At 35.8% G+C, this 20,677-nt stretch overlaps 2 protein-coding genes across 2 annotated transcripts; one reads left to right on the forward strand and one right to left on the reverse strand.

Annotated features, from left to right (window-relative positions):
* Positions 1-593: 593 nt before the first annotated feature.
* LOC149401621 (uncharacterized) lies at positions 594-11,436 on the forward strand. The gene is made up of 22 exons (XM_089611716.1): positions 594-1,003; positions 1,792-1,899; positions 2,002-2,150; positions 2,641-2,722; positions 2,869-3,260; positions 3,733-4,171; positions 4,271-4,494; positions 6,575-6,770; positions 6,875-7,020; positions 7,098-7,272; positions 7,415-7,468; positions 7,721-7,900; positions 7,987-8,099; positions 8,196-8,375; positions 8,540-8,597; positions 9,079-9,180; positions 9,265-9,392; positions 9,483-9,618; positions 9,712-9,789; positions 9,979-10,095; positions 10,746-10,808; positions 10,891-11,436. The coding sequence occupies exons 1-22, from the start codon at positions 857-859 to the stop codon at positions 10,975-10,977; spliced, it is 3,354 nt and encodes a 1,117-aa protein (XP_089467842.1). The 5' UTR covers positions 594-856; the 3' UTR covers positions 10,978-11,436.
* A 1,725-nt stretch (positions 11,437-13,161) lies between these two features.
* LOC149401622 (ferric reduction oxidase 2-like) lies at positions 13,162-18,769 on the reverse strand. Its single transcript, XM_089613810.1, has 8 exons — positions 18,514-18,769; positions 18,319-18,430; positions 18,026-18,229; positions 17,705-17,939; positions 15,014-15,341; positions 14,674-14,914; positions 13,543-14,252; positions 13,162-13,454 (listed from the first exon to the last, which is right to left on the reverse strand). The coding sequence occupies exons 1-8, from the start codon at positions 18,692-18,694 to the stop codon at positions 13,315-13,317; spliced, it is 2,151 nt and encodes a 716-aa protein (XP_089469936.1). The 5' UTR covers positions 18,695-18,769; the 3' UTR covers positions 13,162-13,314.
* Between the last annotated feature and the right edge of the window lie 1,908 nt (positions 18,770-20,677).

Here is a 20,677-nt window from a genome sequence, read left to right on the forward strand (position 1 = left end):
TAGTTTAAGAATAATCCCATTTTAAACTCTTGAAATGGATGTGAGCATTAGGCAAAAGAAGGGATACAAAAGCGGAAATTACACGAGCTGTTGTATTCTAAAAATTGTTTTCGAGAATATCTCATTTTTCATTGTTATTATGTGAATAGTTGATTTTATTTTGAATATATCTTATTTTAATAATTTTTTCTTGTTTACAATTTTGTTAGACTTGTTTTTTTTTATATATATATATATATTTTTTAGCTTTTTTTTTTTACAGCTTCGTTAAAAATGTCGGCAAAATCATCCAAAATTAGAAAATAAGTTATTGATAGAATAATTTAAATATAAGGTATTCAGGTTTTTTTTTTTGCATAAGGTATTCAGTCTACCATTTTTAAACGAGGTATTTGTCGTTTTTAAAAAACAAGGTATTTGTGAAATATCCCCCAAACGTGAAACACGTGTCAGAGTTCATCCAGCGAACGTTAGCATTATCTGAGCCTGATGGGCCTCATTTCGCATCATACTTTCCATCAAGGCCTTAAAAGCCCAACAGCGTCTGACTTTATTAGCATTCATTAATCCCATAAATTAATTATTCTTTTTTTTTCTTCTTCCAAAAAAAAAGAAAACCAAAAGTCCCACTCCCAACCAAGTCGTGAAATGAAATGAAACACAAAACAAAAACAGTAAGCAAATTTGCGAAATAGATCCACCTGAAATGGGCGACCGAATTGGTTCAGATCTCTCTTTCCATATCTCCGCCGCCAAAATTCGTATGCATTCTTGATCGGATTACTCAAATCATCTATACTTTCTGTGCCTCCTTCTCGGATCTCAAATCGGAGATTGATCGAAGAAGAAGAGGAAGATGTATATGGCATACGGATGGCCTCAGGTGATCCCACTGGAACAAGGCCTCGGACCATCTTCGCAGAGAGTCGTTTACCTCAAAATCATCAACCGCCTTTTGCTCGTCGTATCGCCTTCTCACATCGAGCTTTGGAGTTCTTCTCAGGTTATTTATCTATAACGCTGCGCTTCTGTGAGTTTCTGTGAATGAACATAGGAAAGTAGGGGATTTTCGAGTTTAGTGTATAGGATGATGAGAAGACGAGCTGTGATTGGTGTTTTTTTGGCAATGTAGCCGATAATTCGGTTAGTTTTAGTTGTCGGCTGTGTCAGTGAAAACCTACACTGTTACTTGGTGCACTCTGATTGTGTCGGTGTTCATAATAGCGAGAACAAATATTAACTCTCTTTTGTGTGAATCAAATGATTGAAAGGCCGATGTATGTAATTGCGAAGAAACCGTTTGCTAACGAATATTTAGGAGTTTTCTGAAGTTCCGGTAGTGAAGGGTAATCGGTTTACGCACAGCCGGGTATTGGTTTCTGAACATAAAATATAGAGATGAAAAAAGAATAAAAATTGAAGCAATAATTTCAAATTTATTATATTGAAATAACTGATAAAATAATGCAAACTTCAATAGAAATTGAAATGACAGAGTAGGATGTGCCGTATATCCTGTACGAGGTTGGTAGTTATGTAGTTGATAATTATCATGGCACAACATAATTTGAGAATATGCACAAAATAATTGAAATTCAAATATCAATGAGCAGTTTTTTTTGGTAATTTTTTCGTGTATGGCTCTAGCAAAGTTGTGTGCATCTGCTGAAAGAAGTTTAATAATTCTGTGTGATTGTGTTTTTACGTCTTTTTTGGAATGTGGGTTGTGTTGGATTATTGACTCTGTTCTTTCTTTTTTTTTTTTTTTTTGAAAATCTCTGGTAATATCAGCATAAGATTCGATTGGGAAAGTACAAGAGAGATTCGGATTCATTGGTGAAAGAAGGAGAGAATCTGCAAGCTGTGTGGAGTCCGGATACCAAATTGATTGCCGTCACTGTAATCATTACATTGAATCTTATTATGTTTTGCAAATTAAGCTTTTAGGAGGTTGATTTTGTTATTTTGATCAATATATTTACATCTATGTTTTTTGCGCAGACGTCCTCTTTTGTACTTCACCTTTTCAAGGTCCACTTTACGGATAAAAAAGTACAATTTGGAGGGAAACAACCCTCTGGACTGTTCTTTGCTAACATTTCACTTCTTCTCAGTGAGCAATTGCCTTTTGCACACAGTGACTTGGAAGTGTAATTTTCTTATCCCCCTCAAGATTTTAGTTTCTCTTGAGATTTATTGCTAAGTTTGAGTTTTCGTACTATTTGAGATTTATAGAAGAAAGAAAACAGTTGGTTGTTAACGCAGAAACTTGTTGGCCATAGAAATGCAAGTATACGATACCTAGAAAAAGTCTAGAAATGTCTTCACTGGATAGAAGTGGTATATTTAATTAACACTTTTCTTGTATGAAATATTATACATGGACAACAAAAGTGGTGTATTTAATTCCCACTTTTCTTTGTGCTAAAGAAAAGTCCGTAGTTGAATTTCTTCTATGTTCACAGCTCGTGAGTATTGCCTAGTCACATTGTAATAATTATGATGAAAACTTGCATCTTAGTTTCAATCTTCCACTTTTAAACTTTGGATTATTTTTCAGTTAGAAATTACATTTGTGGTGTTCCTTTTAGCAAAGAATTAATGAAAAATTGTGGTTTTTCTCATATTATTCGGTTCCAGGAGCAACATTGTGTGTGATAACAAACATATGCTTCTTGGACTTTCCGATGGATCATTATATAGCATCTCTTGGAAAGGAGAGGTATCACTCCGCACACATATTCTATGAACTATTTGTTGAAATTTTATCCTTCATTCTATTCTATGAACTATTTGTTGAAATTTTATCCTTCATTCTGGTATGTTTTATCAGAGGGTTAATGTCGTCCATGGTGTTTTCCTCTACAGTTCTACGGGGCTTTTAGACCCGATCCCATTAATGAGGTCGATTCATCGCTAGAAAATGGAACATCGAAAGTTCATTCAGAGACTTGGGTTCCAAAGAGTAATGGCTTCACAGACACGGCCATTATACAGCTAGAGCTTTGCTTGTCAATGCGGTTACTATTTGTTTTGTACTCCAATGGGAAAATTTTGTCGTGCTCCATAAGTAAGAAAGGGTTAAAGGAAGCTCAATATATAAAGGCAGAAAGAAAGCTGGGCTCGGGCGATGCAGTGTGTGCTTCAGTTGCTGCGGAGCAACAAATACTGGCCGTCGGTACCAAAAGAGGCGTTGTTGAGTTGTACGACTTGGCGGAATCTGGATCGCTCATCCGTTCCGTGTCTTTGTTTGATTGGGGGTGAGTCTCTTTTTCTTCTCATTTTTTTAAAAAGAAACTCTGATCTTTTATTGATAGAAACGACTTAGCCGAAGAAAGTACAAAGAAAAGAACATTACAAAACCAAAAAAAAAAAAAAAAACTCCGAGAAAAAACGTAGGGTGGGCCAAATGCAATTTCTATGATCCGCATGCACGAGTACGATTTCAAACATAGGGTGGGCCAAATTTCGAAAACTAAAACTTAAAGTGGGAAAGAAAAAAAAAGTAACATTTTCAAAGGGGCAAGAATTCAGCTCAAGAGAACTTTTAAATGAAGTTTTAAAAAAATTGATTTGATATGACCCGGAGTAATTCCGAAGACAATTTATTAATGTTATTGATAAAATTCGTTTCACAATTTAAGAGGTGAACCAATCTCTCCAATTACACTACTGCGCAGTTGTAAATTTTGAATGAAATTAAATAAATGATTTTCTAATTTATCATTGCAGGTACTCAATGGAAGAAACTGGTCCAGTGAGTTCCATCGCTTGGACCCCCGACAACTCTGCTTTTGCAGTCGGTTGGAAGTTGAGAGGACTCACCGTTTGGTCGGTCTCTGGTTGCCGATTGATGTCGACAGTTCGTCAGATAGGCTTAAGTATTTCTTCGTCTTCTTCTCCCGTGGTCAAGCCTAGCCAAGAGTGTAAATACGAACCATTGATGAGCGGGACATCAGCGATGCAGTGGGACGAGCACGGATACCGTCTCTATGCCATTGAGGAACACTCTTCTGAGAGAATCATCGCGTTCTCTTTTGGAAAATGTTGCCTCAACAGAGGAGTCTCTGGTGCGACTTATGTCCGTCAAGTCATTTACGGCGATGATCGCTTGCTCGTCGTTCAGTCTGAAGATACCGATGAACTTAAAATGCTGCATTTGAACCTTCCCGTTACGTCCCCGATGATCCATCATCCTTGGTTTTTTTTTCTTTTGTTTCTTTTGTTTGTTGGAGTTGGTGTCTCTGATGCAGTTTTTGGTTTGGTTTAGGTTTCGTATATATCTCAAAACTGGCCGGTTCAGCATGTAGCAGCTAGTCAGGATGGCATGTATTTAGCTGTTGCGGGTTTGCATGGATTGATTATATATGATATCCGCTTAAGGAAATGGCGGGTATTTGGTGATGTAACACAGGAGCAAAAGATTCAGTGCCAAGGCTTGTTATGGATGAGGAATATCGTTGTCGTCTGCAACTACGTTGAATCCTCGAATACGTGAGATTTCTACTATTCTATTAATTATTCTTATTTAATAATATATAGTGACCAACGAAAGGAAATTGTCTTGGTATCAATGTTTTAAAAGGCGTAAACGATAACTGATGCGATTTCTGTTTTCGAGGCGAGGCGTAAGCCTCAAGGCGTATTGAGGCGTAAGCCTCAAAAGATAGGCATAAATTAAAGAAATTTTATAAATCTGAAATAATCCAAAAAAAGTTTTAGACTTATAATGCTTAGTTCAACCCTCAAATACTAATTTAACAATGAAATTGACTCATAAAACTTCTAACAAAAATTACGTGTGGAGAGCAGCGTAACAGCGTAAAAAATTTAACCTAGGTTTATTAATTTTCGTTTGTTTTATTAGTTTCTGATTACAAATAACTTGGGCCCAAAAAATAAGGCCCAAAAATTACAACTGGCCCAATTTTTATTTTTTTTTCTAACCCAGCCATTCCAGGCTCGCCTGGAGCATTTATTTTCCAGGCGTACGCTCCAGGCGCACGCCTAAATGGTCCAAGGCGCCAGTCGCATTTTTTCTTTCCAGGCTTGAGCCTGGAGGAGGTTTCTGACCGCCTCGCCTCAAGGCGCGCCTTGAAAACGCCTTTTTAAACCATGCTTGGTATTGATTGATTATGTGGTCTTATGAAAAAAGTGGCTTATACTCTATTCCATATTTTTTTTTTGAAATAAGAACACCGTTATATTGAAAACATTCAAAATCCGATTACATGAGTGGTGCTTCAGGAAAAACCCGAAACAAGCCCCAAAAAAGGAAACAAATTAAAAAAGGGACACCCAAAAAGCAAACATCCTACGAGCCTATTTGTGAAAAAAAAAACTTCCTAGAGTTTGCAAAACAAAAAAACCCGCCTGCTGCTCCCTGCTCGCTGTTCCGAAGGAAAAACAAAACACCATACTAAAATCCACGAAATCCAAAAGCATCCTCCGAACCTCCTCTCAATCCAAGCGAAAGACTTCATAAAAATCCAGAACGAATCCTCATGAACTTCGGTTTCCGTAAGCTAAGTAGATAGGCCGTTTTCCGATGATCTCTTTTATCCATTTCGATCTTCTCAACCTTTTCGCCGATCGGGAGTAGATACCACCTGTTCTACGCCACTTTGCTCTATCCCATTAGACTTTGGAGACTCGGCATCCCGAGAAAGAGCGGAAGGAAGAAGGATTCTGGAATTCGGGATACCGTCTTCCTCGCTGCAGGAGAACGCATCGTAATCGAAGAGAGCCGCCATGCCATCCAAAGCCTCGAGAGACACCGAACGGTTATCCTCAGAAGCACGTTGAAAGAGAAATTTCTTCTATCCTCCAAAAGACGAACGGTTCTGCCATCTCTTCCGAGAGACACCGAGAAACGCTTATCTTCTATCTCGCAGAAATCTACGTAAACATTGTCCCGTAGAACAACCATGATCAGGCTTCCTGGTTAGGGCTGACAGAACGAAGGAAAACAGCGACGAAATGAAGCATCTTTCAGAACCGGAGATAATTTTTTTTTTTTTTTTTTTCCCCAAAAACTCTGCTCACGGAGAGACCAAAAGATGTGGACGAAGCAGTGGAAGCCCAGAGAAGCTGGAAAAAAAAACTCGGAGGGCGGCGCGTGGGGTACACGCGCGACGGAGACTCGGGCGCGTGGGGAGAGTGGGACAGCTCGTGGGATCAGATCTGAGCCGAGAGTTGTTTTCCGTCCGCTTTGGCCTCCGAAACCATCGCTCTCACAAATCAGATCGGAATTTTATTTCCGGAGGGTCTACGGGGGTGGTGAGAAGTAAAAATCACTTTCTCCAATCATTTTGGGTGAGATTCGAAGACAAAAAGAGAAAAGAGAGGGTTTGGTGAAGGAGAGAGAGGAGAGAAAAAGAAGCGGGATTTTCGAAATTTTTTTGTCTGAGGATGATATTCCGAGAGATACTCTATTCCATATTTAATCACCTCTTTTTTAGAATTCTTTTTTCTCTCAAGCTGTCCCTCGCCACTGTAATTTTTTGTATTCCTTGTAGTTACTAAAACTTTCGAGGAAGTAAATATCAATGTCCTTGTGTCTTAATCATTGCAGTTATGAATTGCTCTTTTATCCGAGATATCACCTTGACCAGAGCTCGCTGCTTTACCGAAAGCCATTGCTTGCGAAGCCAATGGTGATGGATGTGTATCATGATTATATATTGGTTACATATCGACCGTTCGATGTGCATATTTTCCATGTGAAGTTAGTCGGTGAATTGACTCCAACCACTACTCCAGATGTACAGGTACAAAAAACTACCCTGTTGGCTCTCCACGCGATGCCATAAAAATCAACTCCAATGTGAAAGTTTGCTTTTGTTAAGATTTTAAGTGATAAAATGACAAACAGCTTTCTACAGTACGAGAACTCTCGATCATGACTGCCAAAAGCCATCCTGCATCGATGCGTTTTATCCCTGATCAGCTTCCCAGAGTGTATGTTTCAAACCATTCTAACGGGTCTAACCCTGGTGATTTCTCAAGAGAGCCCGCAAGGTATTTAAATTAATTTTTTTCGTCTTCAGATGTACAAATTCCAAGGCTGTATATTCTGAATCTTAAAAATTTGCTAGGTGTTTAATATTGAGGGCTAACGGAGAGCTTTCACTACTTGATTTGGACGATGGCCGTGAAAGGGAACTCACGGATTCTGTGGAATTGTTTTGGGTCACTTGTGGTCAATCTGAGGAAAAAAAGAATCTGATCGAGGAAGTCTCGTGGTTAGATTATGGGCATCGAGGAATGCAGGTATCAGCTACTAAGATTCCGTTTTTAGTATTCGTTGTTTGTTAAAATTTTATGTATATTTATTCTTTCCCCTTTCAGCTTTGTCTTTCGTCTCTGTTACTTTTCTCATGATTACTCTTTGTTGGAAGTTTCACTTTTACAGGTTTGGTATCCTTCTTCGGGTGCTGATCCCTTTAAGCAGGAAGACTTCTTGCAGGTTTGTATAAGTTTTTTGCAATTCTCTTCTAATTTTATTTATTTATTTAGGTTTTTATGATATTAGCGAGTCTGTCCTTTTTTTCATTTGGCATTTATGTATGAATTAACTTCGGCATGGTTAGAAGTTGAAATGGGGTAAAATTGCTTGCTCATTAAGTCGATGCACCATTGAAATTAAGGTTTATTGGAAATAATTTTTTTCAAAAGATGTAACATATATTTATTTGGGTTTGTTCATGCAATCATATAGTTGGATCCGGAGCTGGAGTTTGATCGCGAGGTATATCCTCTCGGGCTTCTTCCAAATGCTGGTGTCGTCGTTGGGGTGTGTCAAAGACTGTCATTTTCAGCTTGTACCGAGTTTCCATGCTTTGAGCCAACTCCTCAAGCTCAAACCATATTGCATTGTCTCTTAAGGCACCTTCTTCAGGTACACTGCTTATCTCTATCAATGTTCTCTTTCTGGGCAGAAAATATTTTGCTCTAACTCTGAAATTTGTCTATAAAAACGTTAAGAGGAACAAAAGCGAAGAGGCTTTGCGGTTGGCTCAAATATCAGCAGAGAAGCCTCATTTTTCTCATTGCTTGGAGTGGCTTCTGTTTACAGTGTTCGATGCTGACATATCTAGGTGGATTTTTTTTTTGTTTTGTTTTTGTTTTCTTTTTCATAGTTACGACATGTTTATAAGTTCACATGTATTCTAATTTTTTTTTTCATTTTTCAGGCAAAGCGTGAACAAGAACCAAATATCATCTCCTAGATCCAACACTTGTTCACTTTTAGAGAAGACGTGTGAGTTGATAAAGAATTTTCCAGAGTATCTTGATGTGGTGGTTAGTGTCGCCAGAAAAACCGATGGCAGACATTGGGCAGATTTGTTTTTGGCCGCCGGAAGATCCACGGAGTACGATCTTTCACTTCTATTCATATGCCATATGTTATATATGAATACACTATATCTAACAATGAAAACACAATTTTTGATTCAGACGATATATTTCCGTGGTGTTTAGCTCTATCTGATTGTGTTTGGTTCCGGTGGTAAAACTCTCTTTTCTTTTAATTCAGGTTATTTGAGGAATGCTTTAAGCGTAGATGGTACCGCACTGGAGCTTGCTACATTCTAGTAAGAATTATCTATTTATTCTTCGTCTATTTGATTTTCCTAGCAAATATTCTGATGTTTCATCATTGGGTTTTTTCTTCCTTTTTGCGATATACAACCAACTAGGATATGTGGTTACTTTTTTGCTAGATTTTTTTTATCATATCAAATTTATTATTACTTATAAATGATCGATTTTAAGATTCCAATCACCATATCTCCATAAAGTTATTTTATTTGAAAACACATGTGAAGCATTCTATAAATTTTTTGAATGTTTATATGTGATCTGTTACTCTCGACATGAAAACAATGCTGCTGCTGCAAATATATATATATATATATATATATATATATATATATATATATATATATATATATATATATACAGAGAAAGAGAGAGAGAGAGAGAGAGAGAGAGAGAGAGAGAGAGAGAGAGAGAGAGAGAGAGAGAGAGTTATTCAATTTAATTCGGTGAGTTAAATGGGTTTTGATTTTGTAGGTGATTGCAAAACTCGAAGGTCCTGCAGTGAGCCAATACTCTGCTTTACGGCTGTTACAGGCAACTCTAGACGAATCATTATATGAACTAGCTGGAGAACTGGTAATTATAAAAGTGAACTGGCGGAAGAATTCATTTATTTGTAAACAATGTTCTTTATTGTTGTTATTATATTGGGTTTTGTAGGTAAGGTTCTTGCTAAGATCAGGAAGGGATTTAGAACCCGCGTCAACAGACTCGGACCGTTTATCTCCCAGATTCTTGGGTTATTTCCTATTTCGTTCCAGTAATAGAAAACAGTCCTTGGATAAAAAGTCAGTGCTTCTCTGCCTGGTTTATTTAATGTGACGAATCCAATAAATGACAATCAATTAATTAAAATGTCTATTTTGATGGCGGTTCAGCACCTCATTTAAGGAGCAGAGCGCTCACGTTGCGTCGGTGAAGAACATCTTGGAAAGCCATGCTAGTTATTTGATGTCGGGGAAGGAACTCTCGAAACTCGTTGCTTTTGTCAAAGGCACACAGTTTGATCTTGTGGTAAAAGCTCTAGGCTTTTTCTTCTTCTTGCTATTAGCTGTTTCTCTTACCACAAAAATGATTCTAAATTGCTCTTCTTTCGATTTGTTTCAGGAATATCTTCAGAGGGAGAGATACAGTTCTGCTCGGTTGGAGAATTTCGCCTCGGGACTTGAGTTAGTCGGCCAAAAGGCATGTACCCCTACATTCTTTTGTAGTTAATTATAATCTAAACTCACATCCATACCTTTCAGAGAACGATGTCTGTTTTATTTATTTATCACAAATTCACTTTCTAATATTTCCAGTTTTATTCACTAGTGTTTTTTTTTTACGATAAATTTGGAAGGCCTTCGTATTTATTTATTTATTGTTTTGCAGCTCCAAATGGGAACACTGCAGAGTCGTTTGGACGCTGAATTCCTTTTGGCCCATATGTGCTCTGTCAAGTTTAAAGAGTGGATTGTCGTTCTTGCTACTCTTCTTAGACGCTCTGAGGTTCATTCATTCATTCCTCGCTCATTGAATCTTATCTATATATAATTAAAATGAACACCTGGTAGCAAGACAGGTCAGGAATCAGAATCATGAAAATTCTCTGAGAAAAAGTTTATTGTCCTCTCTAAAGCCCTTGGAAGACTGTTCTATCTGAACATTTCAGAGTTTAGGGTCTTTAGACGATATTGTTAACTGATAAGACTTTAGGATATTAATCATTAGTTCATTAGCTAGCTAGTTAATCGATAGGGTCAAAATTAGTATCATTAAGAGTTGCTTTTATAGAGAGAGGCTGAAAATAATAATTTACAGGGTTCAGGCTTGCCTTTTAGAAAGAGTTTCTAGGTCTCTATGAGTACCTGGTTATCCTGTAATTTCTATCGTTTACCAATGAGTTAGCCTTAAGAGTCCTGGCTTTAGGTTTTGGGGTGGCGTGTTCGTTTAGCGCTTGTTCCGTCTTAGCTTTTCTCGTTGGTCTCATTCTGTACTCTCTTTTTGGTGTGGCCGATTTTAATAAAATAGTCCCAATGTTTCTTTTTTTTTCTTTTTTTTTTTTAAATTACGAAAAAGAGCAAAGATTTTTCTTGAGCAGCGAATTCGAAATGGTCTTTGCTTAACCCTATATTTATTTTCTCGACTCTGTTTCGCAGGTCCTATTTGATCTTTTCCGACGCGATCCGCGGTTATGGAAAGCATATAGTAATACCCTTCAGGTATTCTATCTTTTTTTTTTCTTTCCATTTGTTAACATCTAATGTCATCACGTTAACCTAATCAATCTGAGTATCTTTTTAGTCACACACAACATTTGTGGAGTTTCAAGATCTCGTCGATGACTTGGAAGAGCGGCTTTCATCGTTTGTGAATTTAGAAGAGGAATAAGTATTCGGGAACTTCCTTGCCCCAGAAAAGATCATCCGGCAAAGCCATTTCACGGCTATGACGGAGCAAGAATCAGCAATCGAGTATAAGGCCGGTGAAAGTGAGTATAGATTAATGTAGTTATCGGAACTTGCGTGTTCTTGTAGATATGATGAGTTAGGAAACTCTTTCTAGTTCAATGCATATGATTGGCTCTGAGTAATTGTATTTCTTATTCTTCTTCTTCTTCTTAAAACAAGTAAAAAAAAAAATTCCTTATTTATTTCTTCCTAATTTTATATAATTCTTTTTTGGGAGAGTAAGAGAGAATTGAGGGAAAGAGGTAAGGTCGGCGAGCTTATATCAGGATATTTGTAGTTTTGTACAACTTCGTTCAGATTATGAATTGTGAACTTTAATATGTAGCTTTGTTTTACATGTTTAATAAATTAAAGCACAGCCCGAATTGGCATTACTTCATTCTTTTTATCTTTCATATCAGTTCCAAGAATTACAGACCATCTGAAATTGATGTTGAAATCACTTGTGAAAAAGGGATTTAAATGGATAATCACCATGTAGCAATAATCTTGATACATCAGACATTAATAAATCTGTTAAATTTAATTTATCAACTATGAAATAGAATTGAGATTATTCCTAAACTATGACTTCAATAATTTTAGACCAAAATTTAATATGTTCAAATTAATTTAAAATTATGATTTGTCATTTGGTGTAACTACTCTTTTACTTTTTATTTTCTTTCCCATTTATGTCATTTCATTCCTCTCTCTCTCTCTCTCTCTCTCTCTCTCTCTCTTTGATTCTCTGCTCAACAAAAATGACAAAATAAACCCTAAAATCAAAATCCAAACCTAAAGGTAAATCCACAATGAGCTAGAGTCAACATCGACTTCGTGAGTGGCACGACTCCGTGAGTAGCCTGTTATGTTCGTGAACCCCAACGACAACCCTCTTCCGGCGAGCTTAGATATGCGACAACTACTCCTTTGTCTCTGCCGCAGTTAGCGGCTCCAACGAAAGTTTGGAAGAAGCAAGTTTTAACAGCGAGAACTTGCTCGACATTCGAGATCAAGTTTGGATGAAGCAAGAATTCAGTACAGTCGTAATTTTTAAAAGATCTTGGATAAGAACTAATGATCATAAATTTGCTTGTCTGTTCTTCACCACAACCACGACGAAGATCGGGTTCACCAGCCCTCAGGAGTCCCATATTTAGTGAAGATTTATTTATATTAATGTCAATAAAGTGTAGAATTTATTGACATCAATATCAATAAATATGGGAGCTTGAGTTATTGAAAAACCTATTTTTTGGATTTTTTTTTTAAGATTCTAGAAATTTCTCTGAAGATATATTGACATTGAGAAAGTTTATTGACGATGTCAATAAAATCTTCAAAGAATTTTCTAGGATCTTTGAAAATTTATTGACATTCGTGTCAATAAATTGACAAAGATGTCAATAAATCTTCAAACGAATTTTCAGATTTTCGAAAGATAAAAAATTTCCAGATTGTATAATGCATTTATTTAAAACTCATGTTGAGAACGAATCTCGAATTTGAACGCATCAACTAAAAAAGGTCATCCACACGCATGACAATGGTTTTGTTTTGTTTTTTTTTTCTTTACAATAATAAAGTTATAATGGTAATTATATAAAACATGTAGTCATATTTTTGAATTAAATTGGACTTATTGGATTTTGGTCCTAAATTATCTAGGAGGTCATAGTTTATGAATTATCCCAATATAATTTGACACATTATAATATGTTAATTTCTTTGAAATTTGGATATGGTTAACCATTTTTTTTTTGAGCGATTAGGTTTCTATATCTCATTTGTTGTCAAAGCAATACCCTATTTTAATATTAAATTAAATATAAATATGGGACACTGAAAAAACATGAAATGGGCACATAAGCATTTTTTTTTATTTATTTTATAAACGTGGGGTCCTGGGGATAGTTAATGTTAGTTTTTCAAAGAATGATTTCTTTCGACCAAGGCGTAACTTTCTTAATTTAAGTGAATTTGTGATCGTATTTGCTACTTGAGCCGTTGAGGTTTTCTGAACGAATTTTGAAATTGTTACATTTCAACTATAGAATAGGATTTTCCCTTTTCTGATGCAAAAAATTAAAATAAGTTATGAGAAAATTTATTTTAGCACTGAAACTTGCAACTTTTATTTCGTTATCACGATTCACAATTACACTTTATATGTATTTTTTAAAGGCGGAAAACCCAAAAACGATAGGAAAAAAAAAAAAAAAAACTTCTATGCATCAAAACCACAAGGACTGCTTTGCTGTTTATTCAACTCAAATCACCAGCTAAAGCTGATGGACTCGAAATGTAGATTCTCCACCAAACCCGACGAGCAAATTTTGGCGACATCATGCCTCAGATTCTTTGGCCCGCTCACAAGAACTCCGATGCTCGATCCTTTGCACTCAAACAATATTCCTGCGAGTAATTTAAAAATAAATAAATCACAACGCAAGACAACTTATGAATAATGCTGAGATGAGTAACAAGGAAAGAAATGACTGACTCTTGAGATCAGGCCTTTGGCCGTAGTGAAGGTTAGTGGACTGAGCGAGGGACTGAAGAGGAAGGCTCTCCAACTCCCTATCGACGTCGTGACACATTGACTCAGGCGTCGCCATCGGAGACCCGTCGAGCCCCAAGATCTGCTTATTATTGTTCCTGTTCTTGTTCACAAAAACTGCGAATCCGACGGTCAAACTTAGCGCGAAGAAGAAAGCGAACACATTGAGAGCGACTCTCCAAGCGTACGAGAACACGTCGTTGGTATTGTGGTCGATTGGGTAGATGTAATAGCGCGTGATGATCGCGATGAGGACCAAGAAGATCGCGAACGAGGACGCGATCACCGCTCCGAGCCAAAGCCACGAGTTCGGTCCCAACACGGACGAGATTGGCGAATCGCTCGGCTGAGGCTTGAACCATTTAGTGAGGATCGCGCTTTTCTCCGGGCTCTCTGCTCTCGGCTCTTTCTCTCTCGTCACGTACGCTTCGATTCTCAGGTCCAGGCTGGCGAGCTCGGATTCGGTGGGGGTCCCAGTGAGAGGCATTATGAGCTCCAGGATCGAGAGATCCTCCGAGGTCTTGAACGCGGAGACCAAAAGGACTCTCGGAGTTTTGGATTTCTGAGCCGTCTGTGCGTGGATGAGGTCTCGGATTATGGAGATAAATGGGGTTATCCCGCTCCCTCCACTAATCATCACTAGCGTGTCGTGTCTGCGAAAAAGCGTACAGGCACTCGTTAAATATTTACTTACACACTAGTCGAATTAGGGACGGAGATGGTAAATAAATTGGTCAAAACTTTAGATTAAAGTAGGATTTTAATATAAATTTTTGAACTCTTCATAATAAACTTGTTCAGATCATCTACTAGCTAAAGATGAAGGAAAAAAAAATTTCAGGTAAAAATCTTTTTCTCATCTTCTTAAAACCGGTTAAAATCAACAATAAAGTTGTTTTAATAGAAAGAAGAGAAAGAATCAAATGATAATTCTTAGGACATGTTTTCGAAAAAGAGAAAAAGAAGGTAAAACAGTTTATTGGGGGAGAAAAAGAAGGTAAAACAGTTTATTGGGGTTAACTAAACTCGTACATTTTTTTATTGGCAATTGTGGTGATGTTAAATCGGAAGTACCTGAGGAAATGAGTTGAAACGGGTCCGTATGGTCCTTCGACTGAGACTTGAAGCCGATCTAAGCCGGAGGAGGAAAGGGTTTGGTAAAGCTTCTTGGTCCAACTTCCTTCGCATTTGATCATAACGCTTAGCCTATCGGCTTCCAAATTACTGCTCGAAGTGATGGTAAAAGGATGCCATTGAAGCTTGGAGATGCTTGGCACATTGATGAATAGAGTACTTGTTGGATGGTATTTCAACTCTGTGCCGTAATACACAATTTAAATCACAAACGCCTATTCATTATTAACGACTACTTTTTTCTTGTTTACCAAGTAAAGTATTTTCTTCATTTTTTCACCTGGATTTTTGGAGAAGTTGAGCTCCAAGGCTTCGCATGGCAAGACACGGGCGGCTATGAGACGAACGTTCCTTCGGGACTGTAAAAATCTCAAGTAGCGATCGACAACGAAGAGGTAAAAGCCGGGCAACATCATGCAAGCGTAGGAGATTCCAACGTGAAAGAAGAAGAACACGACGAAGACTATGTAGAGGTAGTGAGTGTAGAAAAAGAGCTCGAACATCTTCCGTCGAATTCGAGGAATAGCGGTGATCCACATCAGCAATCCGGCGAGCAGTGCTATTTCTCCGGCCAAGTTCGATATGTCGGCCTTGTTCCACTCTATCATCTGCACCATTATTATTAGTCAAACCAAACTTTGTCAACATTTCTTGAAAACTAGAAGTGTGAATATTTTTTTTGGGTATAAATCATGTTATCTTTTTTATTTTATTTTTACTATGGAAATCCTATTAAAAAAATTGATGTAATATATTTTTGAGATGGTGTTTTATTTTTAAGTTTAATTTGTATTCCATTCACTACAAATTGGGAAAAAGTTATTTTTCTTTTGGGTTAATAGAAAACATAATCAAGTGGATCCGATTTTTTGTGGGTTAAGTCCACTTTCAAATAGGGTTATATAAAACCGAACCGAAAATTTGATAAAACAGATAACTAAACCGATCAAAAACCGAAAATCGGTGGCACTTCATATAATCGAAATTCGGATTCGAATAACCAATCCAGTTTCAAAATTGGACCGGATATCGGACATTTAACCGATTATTTTTTATTAAAAAAATATAATCACGCTAGGATTGTATGATTTATTTTTACTGAAATTTTGATCTTTACAATATGTTATAATCTGGTATGAATTTAAAAACTAGTTTCAAAGTGTTTATGGATATTAAGAACCGTATAACTTATTTCTTTAAACCAGTTTTAAAAATGGACCAAAATATTAAATAATCGGATAGCTGAATTTTGAAAATCGAAATATTAAAATTGAATATTGGATTTAAGAAACTGCCAAATCGAATTTCAGTTTTGTACTAATTAATTATTATTGGACCAAATGTTTTAAATGGGCCGAAATCGAATGAAACTGATCTAGTTTGAGGCTGCTTCCAAAGATTCTGGGGAGAAAAAGTCAATGGCAGCCTACACCGGACACGTATCCACCAATGAGATTCTACTCCACTTAGCGGTGAGGTGATAAGCCCAAATGGGCTGGGGCCAACAAGAAAATGACTAAACCAGAAGATGACAAGTGTTAAGTCACATTTCCCCAAATGTTAACCGAGCAAGTTGACTTGTGGGTCCCACCGCTACTTCTTTGAGGGACCACCACCATTACATTGTATAGTAATAATAATACACAGGTTTCAAGTTTTATCTACATACGTGAGTGAATTGAACTATATATCTTTCACCACGAAAAGAGCCCACGTCTTTCTTCACGTGACTATCGTGTTAACGTCGACAAAAAAAAAAGGTCTACTTTCTTCTCGCATATATTTTATATTATATACCAAGACATATGCGCATATGTAATTTTTAGCACATAAAAATAACATGTAGTGATGTAAATACCCAACTCTAACAAATATTGTGTATATGTAATATGTTGGGCGTTATATATTCCATCGAACTTTATATTTGTAAGAAAACGCCAAAAATCGCAACTTTGCACAAAGAAAAGCTCGACTGAAATTGTGCATCTGATCACCGTAATATGGCCAAAAAAAAGAAAAAGAAAAGGGCATAGTTAAGTATGAAAATTTAGACGTTTTATACGACTTTAAAATTTTCATTTGTATATGTATTATTAGCTTATTATATACTAGAGATCCACGTAATTTGTTTTGTGATGAAAAATTAAATAAAAACAACTTATCGACATAGTTTTTAAAAATCATGATTTTTTATTACCACTTTAGCTTTTGTATTAAAACCCGCCTAATTAGTTAATATATCATTACTTTGATCAGATTATGATACTATGTACACCGTAGAAAATGAACACCCAAAGATGGAATAAAATAAATGTATATATATATATATATATATATATATATATAAAAAAATATAGATTAATGTATATAAAGTGGAAGATAAATGTGTATCTTCGCCTTTATCTACACTTGACCTTCAATTGGTATGAAAAGTTAGCAATCTTGATTTTTCATTGTACTTTTATTTGCTAATTTGTATATTAAAGCTGCCTAATAAGATCATTAATAATTATCGTGATCAGATTCTAAATATTATAGTTGGAATACTATAAACGTATATATATATATATAATTAAAGTAAAAGATAAGTATGCATCTTCTCCTTTAATTATGAATTTGACCTTTATTTAGTATGAAAAATTGAATTAAAACAACTTAATGACATAGTATTTTAAATATCTTGATTATTCATTTACCACTTTTATTTGTTAATTTGTATCAAAACCTGCCTAATTAGTTATTAACTATTATTGTGTGTATAAAATGAAGACATACATATAGACTATAGTTGGAATAATATAAAAATATATATGGATTTGACGTCAGTATGACAAAGGAAAAGAATAATGGCATGGTTTGAAAAACAAATCTTAGCAGAGTTATAGAAATTAATAAATATATATATATTGCCTTTTTTTTTTATTGGAAATTTAAATATATTTATTGCTTAGGTAAGTAAGTAATTGCGTACCCTGGAGATTTCGTTGGTGGCGATCCAAAGGATCAGGTAACAGAGGCCATGAGCGGTGAAGATCGTCATGATGACGTGTCCCAACCAGATGTGGTACTTAACGCTCGCCTCCGACGTCAGCCCCACCAGAGGAAGCACCGACGAGCCACGTGTCACCGGATAAAACAGCACCGCCAGCACTATGTTCCCCACCAGCCCTAGTCTCAGCCCCGAACTCTCCAGCTTCGATTCCCATCTGCCATAAATAAACACACAGTATTACATTTCTGACGGAGAGAGAGAGAGAGATGTATATACACATATATATATATATACACACACATTTTCTCTCCGCTTTTGGCGGCGGAGGCGGGGGTGATCTTGGCGAAGGAGTTGCGGAGGTAAGTTGAGAAAGACCAGACGAGAAGTGCGATGAACATTACGAAGAACGCGATTTCGATGCTCGACACGATTCCCAGAGGCCCTTTCACAACCATAGGCTGTTTCCATATCGCCAATCGATCACGCTCATGATCTTTTTTGCCGCTGTAATAATATACATAGGTTATCACCATACATCTGTATATATAGATATATATTATATATAGAGTACTACTACTAAAGTATATATATACCTTATTCTGTTATCATCGTCATAAGAGTCCACTTTTTTACCCAAGTGAATGTAGACACAGCCAATGCAAGCAAACAAAAGCACAGGGAATGTGTACAGAAGAATGGTGTAACCTATACAAAAAAACAATAATAATAATAATCAGTGTGGGATTGGAAAGGTGTTATAATATAATATAATATGTTGTTGTTCAAACCTTGGGATCCGAAATACGTCGAAGTACTGACTTTAGCTTTGATGAGAGGCTGCCATTTGAGCTTATAGGTGTTGGTGGGCATGATAATCCAAAGGAAAGCGAACCCTAAAAACATTGTGATTAGTATCAGCCTCAGTGTTGACCTAATCATTCGGATATCTTCTTGAGTTTTGTTTCCCATGATCTCTGTTCTGTTTTCTAATTTCTCAGTGGGGGCTTATGAGATGATATATTATAACAATGTCAATGTATTGTGTGTAGTACTATATATGGAAATGTTGAAATGTGGATGTATTTATAAGGGAAAATTATAACAACGGAATACACGTCACACAATAATATATATATATATATATTTATATATATATATATTTATATATTTAATTGCATATGGGAATGTTGTGATGAGATTGTATGTACGCAAATAAAAACAAGCATGGTTCATGTCCCACAAAAAGACTATCGTAAGGACCCATTTTCTTTTAACCCTAGATTACGTACCACTAACCCAACTTGCCGATCAATCTCATTTACACTTACATATATTTTTTTCAAGTCAACTATATTCGCAAGCTTCATGCAACAATCCATGGATTAATTGGCCAATTAAACCCCTTTTTTAAACCGAAAGTAGTGACGCTCTTTAATAATTTAAATACATGAAAATGACGATTTCTTATGAAGATTTAGTATAGCTTTCGTGAAGTTGGCATGAAACCAAATTTAGTGGATCTCGTAGCTTGGCGATTATATTTTAGCTTTTGACTCTGAGATTAAGAGTGGTTTGTATAGTGAGATGTGAAGACGGGATAGGCTTTAGTATATGCATGTGGTGCTTAGTGAATTATCGTCCCTTCATTTGAGCGTGCGTGTGTTTCGTGTGTGCTTTGCTTGTTTTGTTTAGCTGATGTGTTTAGACTTTAGTCTAGGTGTAATCCCATAGGTTTGTAACAATACATGTGTTGCGTACGTAAAGAAATTATGACTTGGATGAGATGAATTTATAGAGGTTTTAATAGGCATATATGAATTGTAACATATATAGAGGGTTAATTTTTGTTGACAAATAAATATTACTTCCAAGTTTGTATAAGAAAATAGATTAATATATTGGCTCGGGAAAATATTTACACAGAAATATGGTCTCAAGCAATCCAGACAATTGAAATTTTAAGTGGTGTGTGTGTAGTACTATATACTATACTTATATATTATAATTTTACAACTCTTGAAAAAAAATTATCATTTTTCTTTGTTAATAACAGTAATAATAAGGGAAAATTGCTATAGCCAACTAACCATTTTGTAACGTTGTAATTTTGATATCACCAACGTTTTTGAAAGTATAAAATAAATAACCAACATATATTGGCCTTTTACCTAAATATCCTTAAGTGTTTTTTTCATAACTTTTTTTTTTAAAAAAAGGTAATTACAATAAAAAAAAATTAAAGAATCAGTTACTTCCTAATAAATGCAATTAAATATTTTCTAAAAATACGAAAAAATCGCAAAAAACCAGAGCCGAAGATTAAAAAAATAGGAAAAAAATTTCTGAAAATAAATTAACTTAATATTTAAAATCACAATTAATTATTAACGATTATTAGCACAAATTAATTGACGATTCATCAGTTAATAAAAAGTATGAAATCATACAAAATCAAGGGCATATTAACGATAATTAGCACAAATTAACTAAAGATTCATAAACTAAAAATCTAAAACCATACAAAAACAAGACATATATATTAACGTTAATTAACATAAATAAACTGACAATTCAGAAGCTAAAAAATGTGAACCATACAAAAATAGGGCATATGACATTAATTAACAAAAATTATTGTCGATTCAAATAAGGAAAGACCTGAAAGGAGAGAGTCCACACGATAAATCCTATTAACAGTTATTACTAATTATTAACTGAACACGATTTAGAAGAAAAAAAAATTCAAAACTGTTATTGATGATCTTCGTGCCGATCTTCGAACTTTAACACTTACCCCGATCTTCAGTTGTGAGTCCTACGGTAAGCAATCCACAGAAAAACAAAGAAATCAAAAGCTCCGATTTTTCAAACCTTAATCGGATAAAAACGGAAAAACAATGTTTTGAAGCACGAAACATTGGAATTTTGCTAAAATTATCGAAGGCAATGTTG

The sequence above is a fragment of the Urtica dioica genome, chromosome 4 (assembly GCF_054948205.1).
Source record: "Urtica dioica subsp. dioica isolate 48M chromosome 4, U.dioica_male_clone48M_v1_H2, whole genome shotgun sequence".
NCBI classification, from domain to species: domain Eukaryota; kingdom Viridiplantae; phylum Streptophyta; class Magnoliopsida; order Rosales; family Urticaceae; genus Urtica; species Urtica dioica.

Coding starts and splice junctions, on each gene's coding strand:
- LOC149401621 (XM_089611716.1), top strand. CDS start 857: ATGTATATGGCATACGGATGGCCTCAGGTGATCCCACTGGAACAAGGC. Junction 2,151..2,640: donor GCACACAGTGACTTGGAAGT/GTAATTTTCTTA, acceptor ATTCGGTTCCAG/GAGCAACATTGTGTGTGATA. Junction 8,598..9,078: donor CTGGAGCTTGCTACATTCTA/GTAAGAATTATC, acceptor TTGATTTTGTAG/GTGATTGCAAAACTCGAAGG.
- LOC149401622 (XM_089613810.1), bottom strand. CDS start 18,694: ATGGGAAACAAAACTCAAGAAGATATCCGAATGATTAGGTCAACACTG. Junction 17,940..18,025: donor GCCAAAAGCGGAGAGAAAAT/GTGTGTGTATAT, acceptor TATTTATGGCAG/ATGGGAATCGAAGCTGGAGA. Junction 15,342..17,704: donor CCACCAACGAAATCTCCAGG/GTACGCAATTAC, acceptor ATAATGGTGCAG/ATGATAGAGTGGAACAAGGC.